We start from the raw sequence: 23,837 nt of genomic DNA, 5'->3' as shown, positions 1-23,837 counted from the left end.
AATTAAGTAATTTTTAAATATATCTGTTATATCCTTTTGATTGTGCATCACTCATTTTAAATTTATTTTAAGTATATTGGTTGAAAAAGTACATGATATTCATGAATATTAAATAATTTAATTTTATCCAATCACATCAAAGAAAATACCTTTGCCCCGAATAACTGGCTCTGTGTGAAAAATGAAGATCAACATGGCTGAAAGTGATTATTTTAACGTTGGGAGTATCGTGGCTTGCAATACCTGTTATGGACAGAAGATCCAAGGAGAGGTTGTCGCTTTCGATCACACAACTAAAATGCTTGTATTGAGTATCCTTATAGCACTGTATATTGTGCCGTTTTGTTTTATAGATCGGAAGCAATGAAACCCTTTGGGGAAAGTGACCGGCTTCCACTTCCAACTTTCAAGTTACAGTTCCACTGGCACTATAACCAGTGCACTGGCCAAAAGAGTGCTCTGATCCACATCTAGCACTTGTTTTGCCGATGGTTGTATTCTCACATATTTGGACATAGCACTCATGTACTACCAATATTTTGGGGGCAATTACTAGTATCTTATTCATTGGGTTTTCCTTGGAAATTTTGAGTTAACCCGTCAAGAATGGAAATGCAGACAGATTGATAATTATAAAGGGCATAAGTATGCCCTACAAACTAATACATGTCTTTATTTAAGTTAAGATGTGCTCAAAACTCAGTTTCATGTCGATATTTAAAGGTACCCAGTGTAAAATTGTCTCTGAATTTTCCTAGGATAAACCATATTTTTCCCCAGCTAATAACCAATCTTAGAACCTATTATACTGGTGTTCGCTATAATTGTAACCATTTGGGGAAATTAAAATGTGTTTAAACTTAAATAATTCTGTCTTCAAGCAGCAATTCAGTTGGCTACATTTTTAGGTTTTTTAGAAAAAAAAACTATTGCTCTAAATGCAGCTGAGTATGTGAAAAGGGTAATTGCAAGTGATATATTATGTAGTTCAATATCTGCACACTTCTGTGACAAAGTGGGAGAAGTAACAAGCTCAAGGAATTCTGCACTGCGTCTCTAGTTCATTGTACCTCTTCATTGAGTGCATCCAGTGTTGTCTCCTTAACCGTGAATTCAGAATCCCCCTCAGGGCCGGGTCGTCAAGGCCTGTACGATATGAGAATGTTGAACCTGAACATGGTCAGTGAAATTGACCTGATCAAGGAATGTTCTGATCCGCCGTCCACACTCACCAATCTGAATTTTAACAAAGTAAGTATGAGTGGAATATAGGTTTTTTTTGCATACAACAGCATGTAGCAAATTTACCCAACTGTACCTTTTTGTTGTCATTTAACTTAATAAGTGTTTTAACTGGTATAAAATCATGTGTGTAACTGTGTTTGTTTATTTATTTATTTATTTATTTATTTATTTATTTATTTATTTATTTATTTATTTATTTATTTATTTATTGTTTTTGAATGCATACACACACATATATGTATTGGGAATGTATACATGGCATGATATGGTTTATAGAAAGGTATTCTCTGGGGTAGCGCTAGCAATTTTTTTCGTTTAGCCAAATCACCAATTTGTTATCCAAATAGTTATAATTTGACTAAACCAAGTCAAATCAAGCCCTTTTTGTTTAGCCAATTTGTGTCACTTTTAGCATTTGGCTAAATTGGTGAGTGTTAGCGCTACCCCAGATTTGATTTTTTTAAAGTAAATTGCCATATGAGTTAAGCTTCTAAAACTGACACATGCATGAAGAAAAGCTCTTACACTTCTCATAAGTTCCACATTAATGGACCACTGTCTTTCTCCTCAGCTCCAGCAGAGGGTAAGAGCTACCAGTGAAGAAAAGAGGAGGAAGGTGAAGTATGTTGGTATTGGGGTGACACCAGAGGGACAAAAACTATTTAATGCAATCACAAAAACGTGAGTTTATTATAACTGTTATTATTATTATTATTTATTATTATGATTGTTATTATTGGACAGGTGATATTGTTATTGTTACAAATAACATTTATTGGTATAGAATTATTAGTACTGCAGTTTTAAATATTTTTTGGCTTATTATTATTATTATCATCACAATTTTTAAAAGTACTAGTGAACTTAGTATTGGTGTTGTGCTCAGTTGGACTCGGTGAATTTTTCTTCAGGACAGTAGATTTTCAGACTATGGTCTCCAAAATACCCTTACTTGTATTGGTATAGCAGTATTAGTACTAGTAGTTGAATATTTTCTGGTGTATGTTCAAAAGTATTTGGCACAAGTGAATTGAAGCTCAAGGCGTGTTCATCTTCAGAATTAATGATGTGCACTGGGAGAACCAGAAGATCATTGTAATGGACCAAGTGGTTATTCTACCCCCGTATGGCCTAGAAAACTGTAAACCCATAAACCAAGCGCAGGAGAAAGCTGCACAACACGTCAAGAAAATAGTAAGTCCTACAGTTAAACGAGCAGTGCTCAAAGAACCGTTCATTTATGACTTCTTACCATAATTATAAGTGGATTTTGTCAGTTTATACCACTATTAAAAGAATGGCTCTAAAATTAGATAGAAACAATTACAAAAAATGGTTAAAAAGTAAAAATAAAAGAGAATGAGAGACCCAGAAACACATTTTTTATGTCATATTGGTACCAGTTTTGTTATGGGGGGAAAATGTTGGAAGTTTTCAGGAAGAATGAATTTTTTTGACAAGGAACTGAAAGAAAGGTCTAACAATGTTCAGTGCTTGACTTTCATATCAACAGTTTTGGATTGAGTTAAGCTGAATCCAAATAAAGAATTTTCGAACAAGATTGAGTAGCATTTACATGACCAGGTTATGTTCCTTGCTTGAATCACATTGGCAATTTTTGATTGAATTAAAAATGAAACCAAACATACAGTAATTATTCTCTTTTCTGTGGGCAGAAATTATCAAACTTTCAGATACATAATTTTATAATCATAAAATATCTGTAAAAATAAATGTATAACATTTACTTTTACTGCATAGAATAGACCTATAGAGTAACCTGCTTTTTGATTTTGTTGCCACCACTCAATAGGAATGTTCTTATTTACAGAAATTATGCCTTAAAAATACAGTGTCTGTAAAATTCACAATTTTCCCCCAATTAATAAAGTTATTATCTTACATTTTTTAATCTCCCAGATTGAAAAGCATATACGCGACCAAGAGTCTGCCTCCTCGTCCACAACATCTTCACAACCATCGTCGTCGTCACCGTCGCCATCACCACAGAGCAACCGATCTCCAGAGCAGTGATACAATTGGTAATTTATAGTGGTAACTATGAACTGAAAAATGACAAAAAAAGGGCGTCAGGAAAAGCTAAGAACCGCAGAGGCTGGGAAGGAAGCATGGTAGAATAGGGATCACATATTCAAGGATTTTGTGAGAAACTTGGAGCTGAATTGAACCAAAAAACGGGATGAGACATTTGACTTTTTTATTCTTTTTTTTTATTTCACAATTTAGAGCCATGTTGAACTTTGAAAAGGGGTAACACATTCAATGTTTTTTTTTTTGTTTTTGTTTTTGTTTTTTTTACATATACGCGGAGCTGAGTTGAACTGTAAAAATGGAATAACATTCAAGGTTTGCATAAAAGTGTCAGAGGGGAGTTGAACCAAACAAAAAGGGGGAATAAACATTCAGTGTAAAGAGTTTTGGTTAAGTGGAATGGGAAAAATGATTAAACAAATATTTAACTTAAACACAGGATTGCTTTTTTAATAAGGTGATGAGCATGTTTCTCACAAATTCCCTCAATCATTTCCCCTGTTGTTTAAGAGAAGCAGCTTCACTGGTATTCATATGTATCATGTATCACTCAGGGTGCATTCCCAGAGATTTAGATCGATCCAGAGATTTAGATTTAGATCGACCTAACTTCCTGGGGGCACCATAGTTAATTACCCCCTTACAGCTTTTAGTAGGCGGGACAGACGCTTAAGCCGGCTAAGCTTACAGTAATCTAGTGAGACTCCCCACAGGGATGGATCGATCTAAAATCTGTGGGAATGGGGTCTAAGTTTACAGTCAAAAACTGAATCTGTTTCCAGGCACATGTTAAATATGGTTTCATTTTCTTCACCCACTATGAAAACAAAGTTGTAATATCTAGTTAAAAAAAAAAAAAAAAAAAATGCAAGATGCACATATTTCAATTCTAGAGGACATGAGCCCAATACAACATGATATGTTACAACCAAAGTTTTATTTAATACAGCTGCAGCAGTGTTTAAAATGCACACACATATAAAACCTACTGAATTCAAAATAATAGAAACTGACAAATTGTTAAAAAATTCTTTATTATTATACAAATCTTAAAAAGTTGGTCACATGGCTTTACAAACATTTTGTACTCTTCAAAATGCATCTCTAACATGAAACGTTAAAATAATTCAAATTTTTTGTCAAAATGCCTGCTTTTATCAAAACATGCTGAACTCGTTATTTGCAAGTTATTTTATAAAAACATGAACACAAAACAAAGAAATTACAAAAACATTCGATGAAAATCAAAACGGAGGGATGAGCAATCACCTGACAGCAACTGACATTTTACAATTAAAAATAATAATAAATAAAAATGGTACCGACCACTGGCATTTATATATTAATATTGCAAAATGTTTTACGTTTGTTTTTTCATGACCTTTAATAACAAAATTACTCCTGGACCATTTACATTAATTTTACAAAAAAAGGCAACTTCCTTGTACAGATAGCAATGATAAGTTGATCAAAACAAAATAATTAAAATCTAATAGTTTTGCAATGCATTTGGTCCTTAAGGAGAGCTGCAGTTTTTGTATATATTTACTGAGATGAATCCCTTTCACTTTGAAAAAAAATGGAACAGTATACCATCCCATTTGATGCGATAACTTTTGCTTACTGGAAATTAATAAATTATAAGTATGTAAATTTTCAGTTGCCCAGCATCAGAGCAGTACCCTGGATGTGAGAGGTCACTGTTAATGCACCTCTCCTACTGTCAGCATGCTGTCTGTCATACAGTGGTATGTCCAGTTACTCAGGGTACAGAGCAGTGTACACGTAGGACAACAGACCGTAAATATGAAAAGTTGAAGCTTTTTTTTTTAAATTTGAAAATGTCCCAAAATCATATTTTCATGTCATAATATCTAACAAAGTTTATTGTCTTTTCTGATTCAGACCTTTATAATGATAATACCCCTTGAATAAAAAATGCCTGTTGGTTATTTTTCTTTTGTATAAAATGTCAGGAAGACATCCGCCATTTAGAATGAACTAATTCCATCAGAAATGGTTTAAAACATCTAATCCAAGTGCAGGGACAGGTAAGGCAAAAATTCGGGAGAAGAAAACATTTCTCTTTTTTCTCAAGAAAAAATAGATTTGAAAAGAAAAAAAAAAGCAGCCAGTACTGGAAGCTACAATCAATTGCAGTTTCATTTTTACTAAACAGTTTCTCTGACACGTGTAAAACTAATGAGATTCCCTGTCCAATGTAATCTGGGGCCCATTTCACAAAAAAAAGTTGGTTTTGAGTTTAGACTGTATAAAGTGAAATATTTGCATGTACTAACTGTATGTATATTCCCATGACCCCTGACCTGGGGTCATTCAGTGAGGTCACGACCCGACCTGGGGTCATACAGTTAGGTCATGACCCAGGGTCACAGATCCTTGACCAAGTAGGATCTGATAAATAGTCCACTTTCATACTTAGTTAAAAAGTTTGCTATTGATACTGCAGCAATCAATCTATGTAAAAACGGTTGACAACTGTCCAATGAAATTCTTCTGCCTTTGTTACAATTTATATTTGAACTTGTCTTTCCTCTCTCTGATCTCTGCCAGGGCCTTGGCCCTGACTGCAAAATTTTCCTCAACTGTTGGTTTTTGTTCAAAGCCCAAGATTTGCAACATTTTCTCCTCACTGGTTCTCAGGAATGGGTTCAGTTTCTTCTCCTCCCCCATGTTGGATGGAGCCTGCAATACAAAAGGTGTGTTCATGACTGGCCCAACTTAATCCATTTATAGCAGACAAGGCCTGTTCACAACTGGTTTAACTTAAACCAATTTTCAGCATGAAAGGTGCAATAATAACTGGTAAAAATTAATCCAATAATAGCACACAGGGAGAATTGACAACTGATCCAACTGTACATGAGCACACAGCACATACACACACATTTAATCCAGTAAACCTCTAAGGGATCAAACTGAAAAGATAACAAATTGACCTAAAATATTTTAAAGCATAAATATCCATTTAAATTTAGAATTTATGTTTCAGCAGAGAATGGAACCTACGGTGCAGGCCCTAGATTGCCTCAGCTGTAGAACATGTGCCAGTTTCTCCTTTATCTCCTCATTATCAGGCTCCAGGTGGGACGAGAACTCCAGGTTATCTCTGGCATACTCGTGTCCTGGAATTAAGAGATAAAAATTAAAGGTTGCAGGTTTTGTTGACTGTTATAACCTGCTATCCTCAGTAAATTAAATATGGGGGATATTTTAACGTAAATAAAAGAAAAAAGCCTGGTTCTTATACACCACATTTCACTGTCTCATAAAAGATGACATTAAGTGACAGATACAATACGAGTCACCGAGCTGTATGTGAAATATAATGAGGTTGTTGTCGAGCCGCAGGCGAAGTGCATATATATATATATATATATATTTTTTTTTTTTTTTTGATGTGCATGTTGCATGTCAAACACAGCACAGCTTAGTCTTATGTTCTACGTGCTAACCATGGTTTAAGACAAAATGTTTTAGTACTTTCCTGGGGAGGGTACAGCCCCATAAGGTGTTGAAAACTAACAACTTGTAACCTGAGAACTCACCTGGCTATACCAATAACCTGATAACTCACCTGGCCATACTAATTACAGGGGCAGATTTAGGCCGTCCTCTGGGTCTTCCGGAAGACGGTCAAATTTTTAAGTTTACATTAACAGGTATCTAATTTTGTTCTGTCGGAAGATGGTCAAAAATGGAGGAAGGATCAACAAAGATAATTTGGAAGACTGTCAGAAAATTTTTCTGGATGCGCCCCTGAATAACCTGAGAACTCACCTGGCCAAACTAATGTGCAGTCTGACAACTCCAGCAGGCTATCCAGTGACCTCAGCATGGTAGTGGGAGGACCTTCAAACATTCTGCCTAAAAAAAATTCAAGAATCAAAATAGCATTGAATATGTCTCCCTGGGACGTGCACTGGATGTATATTGCTTCTAAAATAAGCATTTTCATGGACTGACTTTGAAAGATTATGAGGGTCAGCTTCTCCCCTTAAAATTTCCATGTTTCAGGTATGCCCATTTGTTTCTTTAAATAATAAATGGTTTCTGGTACACAGTAAAGGAATGTATAGAATTGCCCCAGAGATGTAACCTTGAACATTTGGTGTGAAAGCAGTCTGTGGTAGAGGGTACGGTAATGACTCGATCTTTTCAATGGGGTAAAATTGTGAATAGGTCAACAATTCAGGGGTGGATACAGGATCCAGGGGGTCCGTGGATGCAAAGCCGAGCACCCCTAACCCATCCCCCCCCAACCAACTCAAAAATTTTGGAAGCCATCAAGCCGTCTATGGAAATATAGGACTTTTTCTGAGGCTAATAGCAGACCAAATGACACATGTTGCCTCACTTGCTAAAGTCTTAGTTAGAAGTTAAAAGTTGTAGTTGTCCAGTCAAACTCACCACAGCCGCTGATAAACAAGTGGTCACCAGAGAATAGGCTGTTGGGGCAGTTGAAGGGGCTGCCGTCCAGTATGTACACCACATGACCCACCGTGTGGCCAGGTGTAAACTTGACCCTAAACCTGAGACTGCCCACTTCGATGTTGTCACCGTCTGCGACAGGGCTAGAATAACAAAGTGTCACTAATAATTAAAGGTTTCAATTATGATATGTCCAAAATTTTTGGCTGTAGTATACCAGTACTACAGTACTTTTCAGTGTGGATAAATATGTTCAGTAATTAAGATCTTACATTCTTAAGGTGAGACACTACACCTAAAAATATCAAACAGTTATGCAAAAATTGCACAAAGTGTGTGTTGCTGACTTGACTCAAATGTTTTTTTTTTTTTTTTTTTGAAAGATTCAGTCCGAAAAAGGTGTGCAAAAAATTTTTAAAGAAAATGTAAAATTGTAGTTCTATGATAATATTTACTTTAAAATTTAGATCTTACATTCTTAATGATTTTTAACCTCTTAAAGGATATACATAATGTTTTTAGTGTAACTCAGCTTCCACTTAAGCCGTAACCTACCAGCACCAAGGAAATATAGTACTCATGAAAAAAACCCTACATAAAAAGAGCTGTTACATGTTAATAACTGGTAAACTCTCCATGGAGCCTTACTTGGTAACAGCTGGTATGCTATCCATGGCACCTCCATAGATTAGAATGTCCCTGTATCTCCTCTTGAATTCACTGTTTCCCCCACTGTGATCCCTAAGAAAAACACTTTGACATTAATTTTTAAAAATATCAAATACATTAATTTAAATATTAAATACCAGTTATGACAGAACCAACCTTTCCAAATATGGAACTCAGTTTGGCAACAGGCTGGTATAGAATTTAAAATTTAAAGTTAAATTTTCTAGTCTTTGAAGATTAAATTCACATTGTCTACAGTTTCATCTCTGGCCAGTGATATTTAGATTTCCCTCCACATAGGCCTTTTCTGAAAAAAATTAACCTTTTAACACCATTTAGTTGACTCTGCTTGAGAAGTAATGCAGTCTGGATCATATGTTGATTCAGAGCTGACCTCTTCTGGATAAAAAGGCTGTTTTAAGCCCCCTTCTTATGGGCCTGCAACCAGTAGTTTTCTGCAGCCACGGTGACCAGTGACAGAGATATTAATTTAAAAGTATTGCCATTCTTAATTTTTGTTGTAATAAAATAGTTCAAAAATAAGTAAATCATCCAAAAACCATCATCTTTGTTCATATTCATGAAGAATTGCTACTTCAGGCACAGAAACAAAAATCTAATATCTTTAAAAGGGGTTACCATGATAATGATTCATTTTAAAAAGTAACATGCTATTTTCATATAAAATCAGTTTACCACAAATTTCTGTCACACTCACCAGTGTTTATGTGTTGTCAGTATTGCTGAAGGTGTCACTTTTTCCTTGTCAATGTATTCCTAAAAAATATTCATTTATTTTTTATATGCTTTCATAAATCAAAACAGAAAGAGAGAGAGAGAGAGCATGAGTTGACCCATCTTGAGAAATGTCATATAACCTTGATTAAAGTTTCATTCAACATAATGCACCCCCTCCCACACACACACACCCAATGGCCACAGGCCTGCATATTGTTTCTACGTACTTTTGTATATATATATACATATGCTCATATTATGCCAATTTCTATGTATATCTATGCATAATTTATTTAATTGAGCAGAATAAGTACAATGATAAACAGGAAACTGAATATCATTATTCTTTGAAATAAATAATATCTATATAACTCAATGCAAATGCCCCTTGGATTCTAATACTGCATGATTTTACATTTAAAATCCTGAGGCACAGTAGCTATTTCTATGTCATCTGGTCATATGATGATGTCATTTAGACAGGTCTAAGTTAGTCAGGATATGAACAGGTCTTGTCATACCTGGACGACTTCGGGATCTGCAGGGTCCACTAATATAGACACATCATTTTTCTGGTCAATGACAAGATAGGCATAGTTGTCTTCAGACATTGGAATTGGATGGATCTTCAATCCTAGAAAAAAATACTCACTTGATTTAGACAAAATAGTTCCAAATAATAATAATAATAATAATATAAATAATAGACACCTTCCCTGTCTTCTGAGTGTGTTCACATGAACAGATTAAAATTACGATTTCACATTCATCAAATTCATTAAAATATGTTATATTGCCTTTTTGAAGTGCATGTGCATGCACATGGGTTGAATAAATTATAATTTTATTTTTTTTTTTGACTGTCGCGAGCTCAACAACTGGTACATTCATCATCAAATTAGATTACAAACTTATTTCTTTTCTTTTCATTATTCTTTTAATCTATCCTTGTTCAATATAAGTCCCTGTTTAATTCAATCTAAATGCTGAACTTGCCTGCTCACAGTCACAGAGCATTTTAGTAAGACACATAGGTGCATGGATGACAGTTTTAAAAACGGAAAATCCTAAAAACATAGCTTTCAATATACAACATCTCATCACATTAAGACCATACTGGTATATGAAAAAAATCAAACTGAAGACCGAATACCCTGAACTCAGGCATGAGCCTGAAAACTTTCACCCCTGCAGGTGCATAAAGGGCCACTGTAAAACAAACATATTCCTAACAGTGGCCTAATTCTATTAATTACCATCAAACTGAGTGTCCTGTGTAACAGAATGGCCATGTTCAAATTTCTGTTTGGCTTTGGACAACTCCCTCTGGAAGTAGTACTGACCAATTCTTGTGCGAGAGTATAGGAAATACCTGAAAAGTGAAAACTGCAATATAATCATAAAAGAAGCTTTATTACACACACAATTAATACTTGTTTATGGAGGAAGTGGTTATATTACTCAAAGATAAGACAGGTCCGTAGACATTCACATATATACCTGTACATATGGTACATGTACAAGGCACAATCATCAGATCATGGACTTTACATCTAACTGCATCAAATAAATAAATAGATATTTTGATGGATAGTTAGCAGCACAACTACACAATACACATAAACGAAGCATTTTATCACCACACCGTAGTAATGTTTGATCCACTTGCCGAGTCACTTGCTCACAGCGAGTGGATCGCAACTAAACATCAGGGATTATTAGTAGTAGAATAATAATAACAAAATATATGTAAAACTGAAAGGTCATTTTGACTACTGGTAAGCATGATCATTCATATAGTCTCGTCACACATTCTTCTTCTTCTACTTTCATTAATAAAAACATTAAATGTAATGATAACAATAGAGTTAAACGCTGTGTAAGGAAATGTAAATGTAAAACTTGGCATTCAAATGAAAATCGATCTATGATAACAATAGAGTTAAACGCTGTGTAAGGAAATGTAAATGTAAAACTTGGCATTCAAATGAAAATCGATCTAAATTAACTTACCCAATTTTGAAAAACGGACTCTTAACGTTGCTCATTTTCTTAAATAAAAGAAGCACTGAGATCACTAGCCCTCCATATAGCATCAAAGAGAGAGAAACCATGAATATCCAGAGATAGAAAGCTTTGATTATTCCGAGACCATAACCACAGTCATATTAGACCCAAGACAAAATAAATAGAATTTAGAAACACCCTGCACGGAATTCCCAAGATAGGCTTACATATATCCGGTCGTATTGTCGAGTATTTTATTTTGTCTGTGCATTTAGTGCATTTCCCTATTAAATCAATTATCCACTTTATCCACTGAATTTTTTTATAGTAGTGTCTAGAAGATTCTCAATCAGTTCAATTCCTTCTAAACAACGGTTTGGGATAGGCTTGTCTTGACAACACACACACACACACACACACACACACACGCACACACACACACACACACACACACACTCACAGTGTCGGTTGAGTCTGTCACCTAATCGATCAGTGAACCTGAAAGCGACGTAAAAGTACTTTAAACACTACACACAGCAAAATGGAAATAAATAAATTGATGAAAAAAAAATAAATTTATCATTATAAATTTAATTAAAAGGAGTGGCAAATGTACCGGTATGTCCGTTTAATTCGTTTAAAAAATAAACCATTTTGATCGTCGTCCAGGATTGTTTGAAGGGGGGCATCCGCGGATATGAAGCCGACCCTCACCCCCTACCCCACCCCCCACCCCCGTGGGGTTTTGGGACCTTCAGCATGCCCCGAAAATTTTTGGGTATTTTACAGGGCGAATGGTAGCCTACGTGCTATTTGGTACGGTTTATAGAACTATGATTTAGCTAGTTCAAATTCTAATTTCAAGAGGGGACCATTGGTGTGATTTTTTTCAGATATCGAAGAGGGGGGGGTCAAGACCCCCCTGACACCTCCCCTAAATCCGCCACTGAGTAACGATGGTTTAATTTAAGTCCAGTCCAGTTAAGTAGGCCCTACAGTTTTCAACAGAGGTTTAAGGGGATAAAGTAAACGTATAAATGAGAAATATCTAATTTCAATTTTTATCTTATTGTCTTATTATGATTTGTTTCGTTTTTACCTTTATTCATGCTTTTCGCATAAGAATAGCCTACAGATAACCCGAAGCCATGAAGGGAGGCGTCCGTTGTTGACAATTATCTATATCAATAGACGTTTTATATGTAAAAAATATTCATTTGTTTCTACTGCCTGGTAGAAGTTAATCAAGCCTTTTTCATATTACAGTACCTAATGCTGCTTTCTTTCGTTTCGTAAAATCACAATAACTTGTTTTTCATTTCTCAAAATATCAGTTGATTACAAAATGTATTTCATAGTGCTGAGGTGGCTGTACATGCTACCAGTACCAGTAACTATAATTCACTACAATCAAAACAATCATGCTCCCTCAGGCTGCCTCAAATGCAGTCACCCTACGCTCTATTACATTACCCATATTTTGGATCAGTGTTCCAATACACACGCACTGCAGTGGCCTGCGAGAAGTTCACGGCTACCTGTACCAGTTTAACGGACATTGTGCCCATCATAATTTTGGGGAGAAGGTATGTTGCTCAGAAATTGTCATCAAATTTGCCTGTACATTTCGAAGTCACTGCTTAGTGCTTATTATTCTTATTACAAAATTAAGTGATAAACAGAATTATCAAAGTAGAAAATGTATATATGTTTATAAGATATTATTATCAAATCTGTGCATCACTATCAAACGCCATCCCCTATGAACAAGTTGACCATTGGTGGCAACAAGAACGCCACCATGTGACTATATTTCACTGAAGGTATAAAAGCGCGAAATTTTGAAATTTCGTTCACTCAACGCAGGCAGATCTGGGACAACAAGAAGGATGCCATGTGCTGCGCCCCGCATCAAGCAAAAAGGACACAGGAATCGACTCACATTTCTCCAGATATTTTCCTCTTCCAAAGTCAGCGCATCGCTCATCGGCGTACTGTTTCTTGCGCACACAGTCGTCTGGACGGTGGATTCGACGCTTCTCTAAGCTGGCCAGCTAAAACCTTCGTTTCTCTCCACGAGGAATCGTCGCTCAGGAATCTTCGCAGGAAACATCATCGGTTTTCTACTGTTCTCAGCTTATTGTTGTTGTGCAATTGCATATATTTCCATGCATTCCAGGTTTCTTCTTATTTCAGGTCCAGGAAGCAGAGGGCTGACATAGGTATGGAAAACTCATTAATCTGTTTTTCTTTCTGTTAACAGAACTCCATTATGGCGATTCTCGTTAGAGTTCCCACTACAGCAAGGAGAAGAGGGACACCACCAACGCTTCAGCTACTTCCATCAGTCCTTGTTGCCAGCGAGTTCTGCCATAGCCTGCCAAGTGGCTGCATTGGGGAAGCGTCTAGCGAGTCCTGCCACGGTCTGACTACGAAGTGGCTGCATTGCTGGAGCGTCCAGGGTATGTGGTGTTTCACTGAAATAGAATTTAGAAAACCCTTAAAGGTAATCCGTGTTGTTGGGGAGAGAAATAGAATATTCAAAATGATTTTTTTCAGTTGCAGTCTGTGCCATAAACTTTTCACCTTACTGGCCATTCGGACTACAACTTTCCTGAAATATACTGGTCTGCATCAGGATTAAGTGGTCCGAATACAAATTTCAATAAAACTGGACTGCATTGCATTTTAATATCATTATTAACAAGACGAACCGTGGCATTTATTTTAAATCATGAAGTAACAGCTACATTGAAAAAACTTGAATCAAATCAATAGTTCTTTTGAAAAAATCGAATGGTCATAACACTAAATTTACACATTCTAAAAATCTACCTGTCCACAGTCCAAGCAATTATTTATATGTCACAGTCATTGACTTCACAGAAAATAGAGATGTTGATACAACAAAGGCTTGGTAATTCAATAAACAGTCTTAGAAATAATTGGAAAGTGTTACCGTTTTAGAGAACAAAAGAAAAGGAGACGATTCCCAGGGAAATACGAACGTGGAAACAAAGCAGATGGACAGCAAGAAGTGATGTGACCTGATGTTGCTGGGTTTGCCTTGAAAGAGCACAGACGATGGCTTGCAGGATTACTTCTCACAGTTTGGTGTCGTCATCATGGCACAGGTACTCATTGCTATACTCATTAAGATCACTGATACGGGTTTCACAAAAAGTTTTTAAAAGTTGGTCTTTGATTTTAGACCAAAAGGATAAAAATGGAGCAGTCCAGAGTTAGGCTATTACTGGTATCAAATGATAGCAATTTCGTTTTTCTAATAAAACTAATTACTGTTTATGCTGCAGACTGCTTTTGATACAAGTTATGGACAACAGTTCAACTTTGTTTACATCTTAAAAGTCAGATTGGTAGAAAACATCTTAAAAGTCAGAATGGTAAAAAAACCGTCTAATCATAATTCTTAAGAACTTATTTGTGCTAAAAAGTTTATTTACATTTTGAGGTGAGCGAGGTTGATAACATTGAGGTCCTAAACTTTTTCATGAGGCAGCTAGTCCACTGTCATTCAAAATGAATTCCTTAGATCCGTGACAACTAATGTCACTTTCATTTCAATGTTCTGGTAGATAGCACTGAAGAGCCTTAAGCCATGCACTGTTATGAAATGGTCCACTTTCACCACAAAAATTATTTCCCTCGTTCATTGACCACACTTTTGGGATAAACCACTTTTCAAAGATGGCACATTGTGAGAGGGAGGTAAAGGAAAAAACTATTGCTATTTTTCTTTTATATTTACAGAATCAATTATGGCAACTCCTGACAGAGCTCCTTACTTTTCTTAAGAATTGCAACAAGAGTGGCAAATGTTATCACTTCAATCCCTGGGTGGCAAGTCCTGCCATGGTGGCTGCATGAAACATCAGAAGCATATGGTGTTTCACTGAAATGGAAACCTTCCAAGCCGTAAAAGGTAACTCATGTTATTGGGGAACATAATACACTAACGTCATTTTTTACCTTACTGAACTTTTGAGATGAAGCCCTTAGCCACATTAATTTTACAGATCGCTATCACAAGGCATCTTCCCCTTGACCCACTTCTGGAATAAAAAAAATAAGGTGAGTGGGTTGGGTGGGGGAAGAGGTAAAGAGAGAAACTGACTTTTTAATTTGTCTTTGAAGTTGAGGCAGATGGCACTGCGAGCGCCTGGCCTGATGATGGTCCACATTCACAAGGTGAAAAAGCGATATATATGGGATGTCAAGCGCCCCTGCCTAGTTGTGATACTATTGGGATTAAGCCTCTTCAATGTAAGTTATGGGTAGGGATAGAGGGTGAACAATGAATTAAATTGTCATTCATTCTATAGATTTTATAAATAAAAAAATCATTTGTCAATGCAAGTTCAACAAACTGGGCATTTTATGCAAGGGCTTAATTACTGTTTTGAAACTTTTGCCTACTCGCTAAATGTAGACATTTTTTATTTACAGTTTACTCAAGGAAATTCATATAATCCAACAGCCCTTTCAATTAGTCACAAACTTGCATAAAACATCACTCGTGCAAATTATTTTGACATACTATCGGCCAACTTTCAGATCTTCCTTTATCCCCCTATTCATTGGGTTTTATCGGTGTTTTATTGTGTTTCTTATATAGACAGTGATAAGAAACTATATCCTACTTAACTCGCAGAATAAATTTTCTTAGAGCAAAAAGCCCTCATCAAATTCTTCAACTTGTTTGCACCGACTACAGCAAGGAGAAGAGGTACACCATCTACGCGCCAGCTACTGCGATCAATCATTGGTGCCAGCGAGTCCTCCCATAGCCTCTCTACGAGGTGACTGCATTGGGGAAGCGTCCAAGGCATGCGGTGTTTCACTGAGAGGGAAACCCCTTAAAGGTAAGCCTGAATACATTGTTGACATAGGTAGGAAAAATCATTAATCCGTTTTTTCAGATCTTCCCTTATCCCTCTATTTGTGTATTATCGGTGTTTTATTGTATTTCTTATATAGACAGTGATAAGAAACTATATCCTACTAAACTCAAAGAATAAATTTCTTAGAGCAAAAAGCGTTTATCACATTCTTCAACTTGTTTACACAGACTTCAGCAAGGGAAAGAGGTACACCATCTACGATTCAGCTACTTCGATCAATTCTTGGTGCCAGCGAGTCCTGCCATACCCTGTCTGGGAGGTGGCTGCATTTGGGAACTGACGAGCGAGTCCTGCCATTGTCCGTCTACGAGGTGGCTGCATTGGGGAAGCGTCCAAGGCATGTGGTGTTTCACTGAGATGGAAAACTCTTAAAAGGTAAGCCTGACTACAGACTGCTGACATAGGTAGGAAAAGTCATTAATCCGTTTTTCTTTTCTGTTCACAGAACTCGGTTATGGCGATTCTCGATAGAGCTCCGACTACAGCAAGGAGAAGAGGGCCACATGTACACTTCAGTGACTCCGATCAATCCTTGGTGCCAGTGAGTCCTGTCATAGCCTGTCTACAATGTGGCTGCATTTGGGAACCGACGAGCGAGTCTTGCCATGGTCCGTCTACGAGGTGCCTGCATCGGAGAACCGACGAGCGAGTCCTGCCATGGTCCGTCTACGAGGTGGCTGCATTAGGGGAGCATCCAGAGAGTCCTGCCACGGTCCGTCCACGAGGTGACTGCATTAGAGGAGCGTCTAATGAGTCCTGCCATGGTCTGCCTACAAGGTGGCTGCAATGGGGAAGCGTCCAAGGTATGTGGTGTTTAACTGAGATGAAAAACCCTTACATGTAAACATGACTCCAGAATGCTGACATAGGTAGGAAAAGTCATTAATCAGTTTTTCTTTCTGTTAACAGAACTCCGTTATGTCGATTCCTGATAGAGCTCCAACTACAGCAAGGATAAGAGGGACAACTATGCTTCAGCTACTTCGATCAATTCTTGGTGCCGGCGAGTCCTGCCATAGCCTGTCTACGAAGTGGCTGCATTGGGAAAGCGTCCAGCGAGTCTGCCATGGCCTGTCTACGAGGTGGCTGCATTGGGGACACGCCCAAGGCATGTGGTGTTTCACCGAGATGAAAGACCCTTAAAGGTAAGCCTGACTGCAGACTGCTGACATAGGTGGGAAAAGTCATTAATCCGTTTTTCTTTTCTGTTGACAGAACTCGGTTATGGCCATTCTCGATAGAGCTTCAACTACAGCAAGGAGAAGAGGGCCACATCTATGCCTCAGCGACTCCGATCAATCCTTGGTGCCAGAGAGTCCTGTCTTAGCCTGTCTACGAGGTGGCTGCATTTTGGAACCGACGTGCGAGTCCTGCCATGGTCCGTCTACGAGGTGGCTGCAGTGGAAAACCGACGAGCGAGTCCCGCCATGGTCCGTCTACGAGGTGGCTGCATTGGGGAGCGTCCAGCGAGTGCTGCCATGGTGCGTCTACGAGGTGGCTGCATTGGGGAGCGTCCAGCGAGTGCCGCCATGGTCCGTCTACGAGGTGGCTGCATTGGGGAGCGTCCAGCGAGTCCCGCCATGGTCCGTCTACGAGGTGGCTGCATTGGGGGAGAAGCCAAGGTATGTTGTGTTTAACTGAGATGGAAAACCCTTAAAGGTAATCCGTGTTATTGGAGAGAGAAATAGACGAAAATAAAAAAAAAATTTAGTGGATTGTGGGTTGGGTAGGTAAACTAACGTCTTCTGAATTTTTGTTTTGAAGCTGAGGCAGATAGCATTGACGAGCGCCTGGCCTGATGATGGACCACTTTCATAAGGTTAAAATGGAGAAAGCGATATCAGCATATAGGATCCTTGCCTGGTTGTGATACCATTAATTTTGGACCCTTTGAGGTAAGTTATGGGCCAGAGTAGAGGGGGAACAAAGAATTTTATTCTATAGATATTACAAATCCTTTGTCAATGCAAATTCAACAAACTTGAAAATTTGTGCAACGACTTAGACAGATTGTTTTAAATTACTGTTTGGATCTAAATGTTGACATTTTTTGTTTTCTATTTACAATTTACTTAAGTAAATTCATATAGCAGATATTTTAGAATCCAAAGGCACTTTCAATTTGTCACAAACTTGAAAAAAAAACTCATCCAAAAACTCATTTTAGTTGTCAAAAGATATTAATTTGTCACAAACTTGCAAAAAAAAAAAATCATTCATCCAAAATATTTTGACATCATATCGGCCAACTTTCAGATCTTCGTCAGTTTCAATGTGACACACGTGGAGTTGTCACTGGTCTAGAATACTAGGAGCTACTATCCTAACCTCGCCTTCAGTGATGCCGTTGTGATACTAAGGGACCATCGTGCAGGTGAGCATCTGTTTATATTGCTCAGATTGTTAGGCGTTTCCCTGATTCATATTCCTTCCTTTATCCCTCTTATTTTCCAGTCTCTTTCTTTTTGTAGAATCTTAGCACTCTCCTAAATCACAATGTGGTTTTTTTGTGTTGTGTTATAGAAATAAAATAAAATAAATAATCGTGTTAAAAACCAAAGCATTATGAAACATCAAAATACTTTGGAGTTAACGGTGCGTAAATACCAGTGACGTATGGTCTTTGTTGCAATTACTGCAAGTTTTCAATTACTTTTCATACCTTTTGTGTGAGCATGTTACATTTCATTTGTAGGCTACGAAAGGGCAGTTTTCCAGAAATAATGCCCGAACGCAGATACAATCAATCCTAGCCCAAACGTCCAAGATGTGAAACACTTAATGGCGCTGGCAAAGAGCCCCAGTAGCCATTTTATTTGATGATCGGACGTCCTAGCAGTCTTGGTTTTTAAAGGCACAGCTCGTCTGAAAAAAATTAGAGAATGTGGAATGGTCATGATATACTGAATGTAAGAGGAATGTCATCTAATAATGTACTCGAGTTTTTTTGGATATTGAGAATTTTTGCGGTTCATGGGTCACAGATGTGAGTCGGATGTAATTGCATTTAGTAAGTTTTATTTTTTCACTTATGACGGTGAACCATTTTATTTCAGTAGCTTAAGAGAATAAATGAAGTCCAGTATGATCATTCATAATTCCATTAAAAAATCAATTGAATAAGATGAATTGTGGTTCTGTATGAAAAATTAGTCTGCCTCTACAGTTATATTTTTTAAAAAAATTGCATATCCACATGTTTTATCCACATTCTAAATGCAGATGGGTATTGCCACCACTTATGGCCGTCTGTGTTTCATTTCAATTTTAGTGATGTAGTCGTTTTTCAAATTTGTGCTTTTGATGACGTGGAGTTGTTCGTCAGTATAGCGTTTGAGAAGATCATATCTAGCACACTAACTATATCTAACAACCCTCACAACTTTGTAAAATCTGTCTTGGTGTAAATGCTTTTACATGAAGAGGTTTTACATTGATAGCTGGTGCAAAATCTGTGATGAAATATTTTTCGTTTGAAAAAATACTTTATTATTTTTTGCACACAGTCTGCTCCTCGTGAGGGATGACTGGGTGCACACAGTCATCTCTCAAGATAGAGGATCGCACATTACTAATATTATGATTTTCTCAAGTGTTATGGTTGACAAATATATCCAGTTCATCACATATGCACCTTCTTTTCTCCGGATCAAAAAATTCCTATTGAAATTTACATGGGCGGTCATACAGTTTAAGATATGAAATATTTCGAAGCAAGCTTGCTTTATGCTTTATTTGTATCATACAGGAAGATGTGATTTCAGGGCAAAACTACATTTGAGAAACTAATGTTTTAAAACAAGTTGTATGTCAAAGTTTAGTTTAAATCATTGAGGTACCCGAGTTTTAATCATATTACCTGAATCTCTGTACGTATTTTATACTTGGAATTTTAATCAAGTTATGATGGATGTTTTCACTTGTAAAATGATAGTCACTTTATTTATGAATTTATCCACTTGGATAAAGTTCTCTTTTTAATTATGTTAAGACTGTAGTAAATGTGTCTTGATTGGCTGCAGTACCTCTTTCTGTATGAATTACTTTGGTAAATTCTTGTACTTCGTCATGTGACGTACCAGTATAGTGTGGAATAGTTTGTTGTCACGAAAGAAAGACTTAGTTGGATCAGTCGCACCATGCTGTTTAAAAGGGAACGATATTATTGAACTGTAAAGTGCAGTGCAAATGAAAAAAAAACTGATGTTATTATATTATAAAGACTGACTATCCGGGCGTGGGCACTTTCCCGGCATTCCCCACGAAGGGTTTAGACGGGTTTTTCCCCACGGCCCGCAAGCAGCGGGTACCAGCTTCCGACCACAAGACCAGCATTATCGGACTGTTTGCATTTTGATGTTAGATGATTAAAGACGGGAAAGGAAAAACTTTCAATAGTTCTACCATTTATTAATTTACGGCGTGTACATAATTGATTAATGAATTGAATGCTACTGTTTAAAATTGTACATAATAGTTGAATAAAAATATTCTATAATTTTTCTTTTGTCTAAAAAACGGGAAGGCGTGTATAGAGATGGCATAATAATCACCAAAATTACAAATTAATTTGTCGCATGCATGTTTAATCATCAGTCGAAATTGTCTTCTGTTCAAATGCCCCTTATCTCACTTAAACTTAATTTAAGATTTCGCGATTTCTGTCACAATGGTTTCTTCCGTAAAACCAGATAATGTCCAGGTAATAAATTGATTTTTGGTTTTGGAAATAAAGCTGCGGCGTTGTGTAACTTTTTACTCCGGGAATAACTCGATCCGATACCAAGCCTTTCCAATTCGAATTAGAGCCCGTAGAATTGACTATCCCGCTGTAGATGTAAGAACCCAACAACTCTTTGATGTTGTTGAAGACGTGCATTATATACAGGGGCAGATCCAGGATTTCCTACAGGGTCGTTGGGTTTTCTGCCGTCCCTCTGAAAGGTTTAGCAACTTGCGGATCGCACGAATCTCTGCTCGCTAGGCCTACCTCTTCGACGCATTCAATAACTCTCGGGTATATGCTAAAGAAAAAACAGAAACAAAAAAAAATGATAGTAGTAATAATAATAATAATAATAATAATAATAATAATAATAATAATAATAATAATAATAATAATAAACAGACCCGTTTTAAAGGAGTGGTAGACTTAGGAATAGACGTCCCATATGATTAGTAAAGGTTGGGGTTAGTCAGAGTACAGTGTTAATATATGGGAGGAATGTCACCTGTACAAAGTATTGGGAAACCGACTAAGGCCCCTAGCAGACTACCATTCCTGTCACACCGCTCTCCTCTACCCGATTTACTAGAACTGCAGATCTCCATTAGCACAACTAACACAATGAAGATCCACTCTTGCCATTTGCATCATTTATTATGGTGAATTTCTTACTTTCATAACAGTGCGTGGTAACAAAACTGCATTTAACATATAGTTACATGAATATACTGGTACGATTAACCCCCCCCCCTCTAAAAATACGCTAAATTCCTCCACCCAAGCTTCATTTTTCAGATATTCTGAATTAACAATAAAACTGTCCCTAACATGAAAATGGCGCCCACCGCTGTTGAACCACGAGTCCTAAAGCGGCCATTTTGTAAATAAATGCGTTTGAAACTACTGGTGATTTTCATCACATTCATGCCTCAGTATTGGTGCGTACATGGACCTGGATGTCAAAATGGACAAGGTGGGCACCAATTTCCCAAGGATTCGGTGCTTCGTTTGAAATAATGGCTTTCCATCAATCGCGTCTGCACAAAGACAAAACGCTTCATTTTCGAACCAAATTCCAATTTAAGGTGATCTTATGTATTGGGATTTATTTAGAAGCATGTTTAGAGTTTGGGTACACTACAAAATGAGTATCAGAATCTTCTTAAAGGGCACTTGGTTTAATCATAGCAAAATCAAAAAGTTGGTCAAATGGGATTCCACACATATCAGAAATTGTTTAACAGCTGTGTAACCCCAATTTTAGAGTATGAGTCAGGAGTTTAGGGTTTCTCAAACAATGAAGATTGTGAAAACGCCATGTGTAAAGCTCTTATATATTACATATGAGTTCATCGTTTGCACCAAAAATTCGACTATATGGTGATTTAGGTCGGATCCCATTAAAGTTTGGCAGATGGTTAGCCTATCCAGTATACACAGCACGTTACAGGGGCGGATCCAGAGATATTTTCTGAGAGTCTCCCAAATTATCTTTGTTGATCCATCCTCCATTTTTGACCGTCTTCCGACAGAAAAAATAGATACCTGTCAATGTAAACTTGAAAATCTAACCGTCTTCCGGAAGACCCAGAAGACGGCCTAAATCCGCCCCTGCGTTATTAAAACGTTACCATAACGTGTCTAATATATATTTTTTAAAACGTTATGCTAATGTTATAATGACGCTCTGTGTCTGTTGGGTAAACATGGCCAGATTTTGGAATAATTTGGTACTTGCTCAATACGAAAGACTTGTTACACTAATTTTTCTTGAAGACTGTAAATTGGGAATAAAGAATTAGTGCTCTGCGGTGAGAGAGATTATCAGATTCTGTGATATGGAAAATTATTTTTAACAAGTGAATTGTTGATAAAGATAGCATTTAAAACTTTTTAATGGAAAATTACAAATTTAATGAAAAAGAATTTTTAAAATGCCTCAACTCAGAACATATTTGGGAATTTAAAAAACTGAAAACTGAAAAATATTTCTAAAAAGAATTAAATAGGAAGGAAAAAATCATTTAAGTCAATTTCTGATGGGGATTTTTCCTTTACATGTAGAAGCTGGACGATGCCCAAATACGCCTATTAAAAGGATGCCAACTATGCGAAAAAGGCATTATAAGATGAGTCATTTCTTTCTTCAGTGCACTCAGACTGCTTATGTAGAGGAAAAGTGTAAATTTATAAAAGGTTGGGCATCCAAACAATGAAGTAAATGAAATTTCTATAGGAGATTTAATGGCAAATAATTTTAGGCAGTTAGCCAGTTTTATTGTTAAGAATTTTTTATCTGAGACAGAAAAAAATTTACGTAACAGGTGTCTTATAAGGGCTTGGTGTTCTGAGCACATGACAAGTCAATAAATAAATGAATGAATGAAAAAACATCAATGTTTTCCTTGGTGTTTTCCTCACCTGCCGGTTAAGATAACATCTCACCTGTTTTCTTTTGTTTGTTAAGTTTCCGACCTATGAATTTAGACCGTCCAAAAGTTTAAGGAACGTCCTAAAAACTTTGTTGATGTTGATTCTCATATTTTCCTGAATTCACAAACATTACAAGAGACTGTAAGCCCAATCATTTATTATGATAGCCTGTGTCATTTAAGAAATGAACAAAAAATTGTTCATGTTACGCAAGGGAAAAAAGAACATTTTCCACGGCAGCTCAAATTCTTTTGAATCAGCCACTGAATAGGTACTTCAGACAAAGCTCAATAAGAGCCTTTTACCAGAACAGAAACAAGCTCTGTCATTGTTTTAACGGTGAAAAAAAACTTTTTTACAGTTCTTCAGCTAATCTAAAGTGTTAATTTCCATTTTCAGTGTTTTAACTTTTATGTTCTTATTTTATCATAAGGCCTATTAACCCTCAAGTGACCGAGTGGGGTCATTTACGACCCCAGCCATATGATTTAATGTGCCATCTCTTTATTTTTTATTCGAATTTTCTTTCCTTGCATGAGTTTGTCAGTCTACTAATCCTACACACTTTCACAGTTTTTTGTAGGGATCAACCA

At 36.9% G+C, this 23,837-nt stretch overlaps 3 protein-coding genes across 12 annotated transcripts; 2 read left to right on the top strand and 1 right to left on the bottom strand.

Annotated features, from left to right (window-relative positions):
- The first annotated feature begins 142 nt into the window (after positions 1-142).
- Positions 143-3,731, top strand: LOC106171790 (protein LSM12 homolog A-like). Its single transcript, XM_013552260.3, has 5 exons — positions 143-311; positions 1,118-1,251; positions 1,817-1,926; positions 2,304-2,439; positions 3,166-3,731. Exons 1-5 carry the CDS (start codon positions 182-184, stop codon positions 3,277-3,279), a joined length of 624 nt encoding a protein of 207 aa, XP_013407714.1. The 5' UTR covers positions 143-181; the 3' UTR covers positions 3,280-3,731.
- Positions 3,732-4,314: 583 nt separating this feature from the next.
- Positions 4,315-12,662, bottom strand: LOC106171809 (putative thioesterase PNKD). Of its 2 annotated transcripts, none has more exons than XM_013552280.2 (9): positions 12,641-12,662; positions 10,413-10,528; positions 9,678-9,790; positions 9,137-9,195; positions 8,398-8,490; positions 7,729-7,892; positions 7,099-7,185; positions 6,328-6,443; positions 4,315-6,003 (listed from the first exon to the last, which is right to left on the bottom strand). In XM_013552280.2, coding segments are annotated over exons 1-9 (930 nt in total). In that variant the 5' UTR covers positions 12,643-12,662; the 3' UTR covers positions 4,315-5,823. The 2 variants fall into 2 exon arrangements, with proteins under 2 accessions (XP_013407734.2, XP_013407733.2); XM_013552279.3 differs by lacking the exon at positions 12,641-12,662 and adding an exon at positions 11,170-11,391.
- Positions 12,663-13,659: 997 nt separating this feature from the next.
- On the top strand, positions 13,660-20,547 carry LOC106166093 (uncharacterized). 9 transcript variants are annotated; one of them, XM_087013485.1, is made up of 10 exons: positions 13,660-14,297; positions 14,960-15,106; positions 15,319-15,447; positions 15,899-16,046; positions 16,253-16,706; positions 16,759-16,888; positions 17,301-17,707; positions 17,850-17,980; positions 18,342-18,459; positions 18,781-20,547. In XM_087013485.1, exons 6-8 carry the CDS (start codon positions 16,835-16,837, stop codon positions 17,851-17,853), a joined length of 465 nt encoding a protein of 154 aa, XP_086869611.1. In that variant the 5' UTR covers positions 13,660-14,297; positions 14,960-15,106; positions 15,319-15,447; positions 15,899-16,046; positions 16,253-16,706; positions 16,759-16,834; the 3' UTR covers positions 17,854-17,980; positions 18,342-18,459; positions 18,781-20,547. The 9 variants fall into 9 exon arrangements, with proteins under 9 accessions (XP_086869611.1, XP_086869609.1, XP_086869612.1 ...); XM_087013483.1 differs by having other exon boundaries at positions 16,253-16,888; XM_087013486.1 differs by having other exon boundaries at positions 15,851-16,046; positions 16,253-16,888.
- The last annotated feature ends 3,290 nt before the right edge of the window (positions 20,548-23,837 follow it).

The sequence above is a fragment of the Lingula anatina genome, chromosome 5 (assembly GCF_051362555.1).
Source record: "Lingula anatina isolate TDL-2025a chromosome 5, LinAna3.0, whole genome shotgun sequence".
Lineage (NCBI taxonomy): Eukaryota > Metazoa > Brachiopoda > Lingulata > Lingulida > Lingulidae > Lingula > Lingula anatina.
The sequence above is the reverse complement of the archived record's forward strand: the minus strand, read 5'-3'. Positions and strand labels throughout refer to the sequence as shown.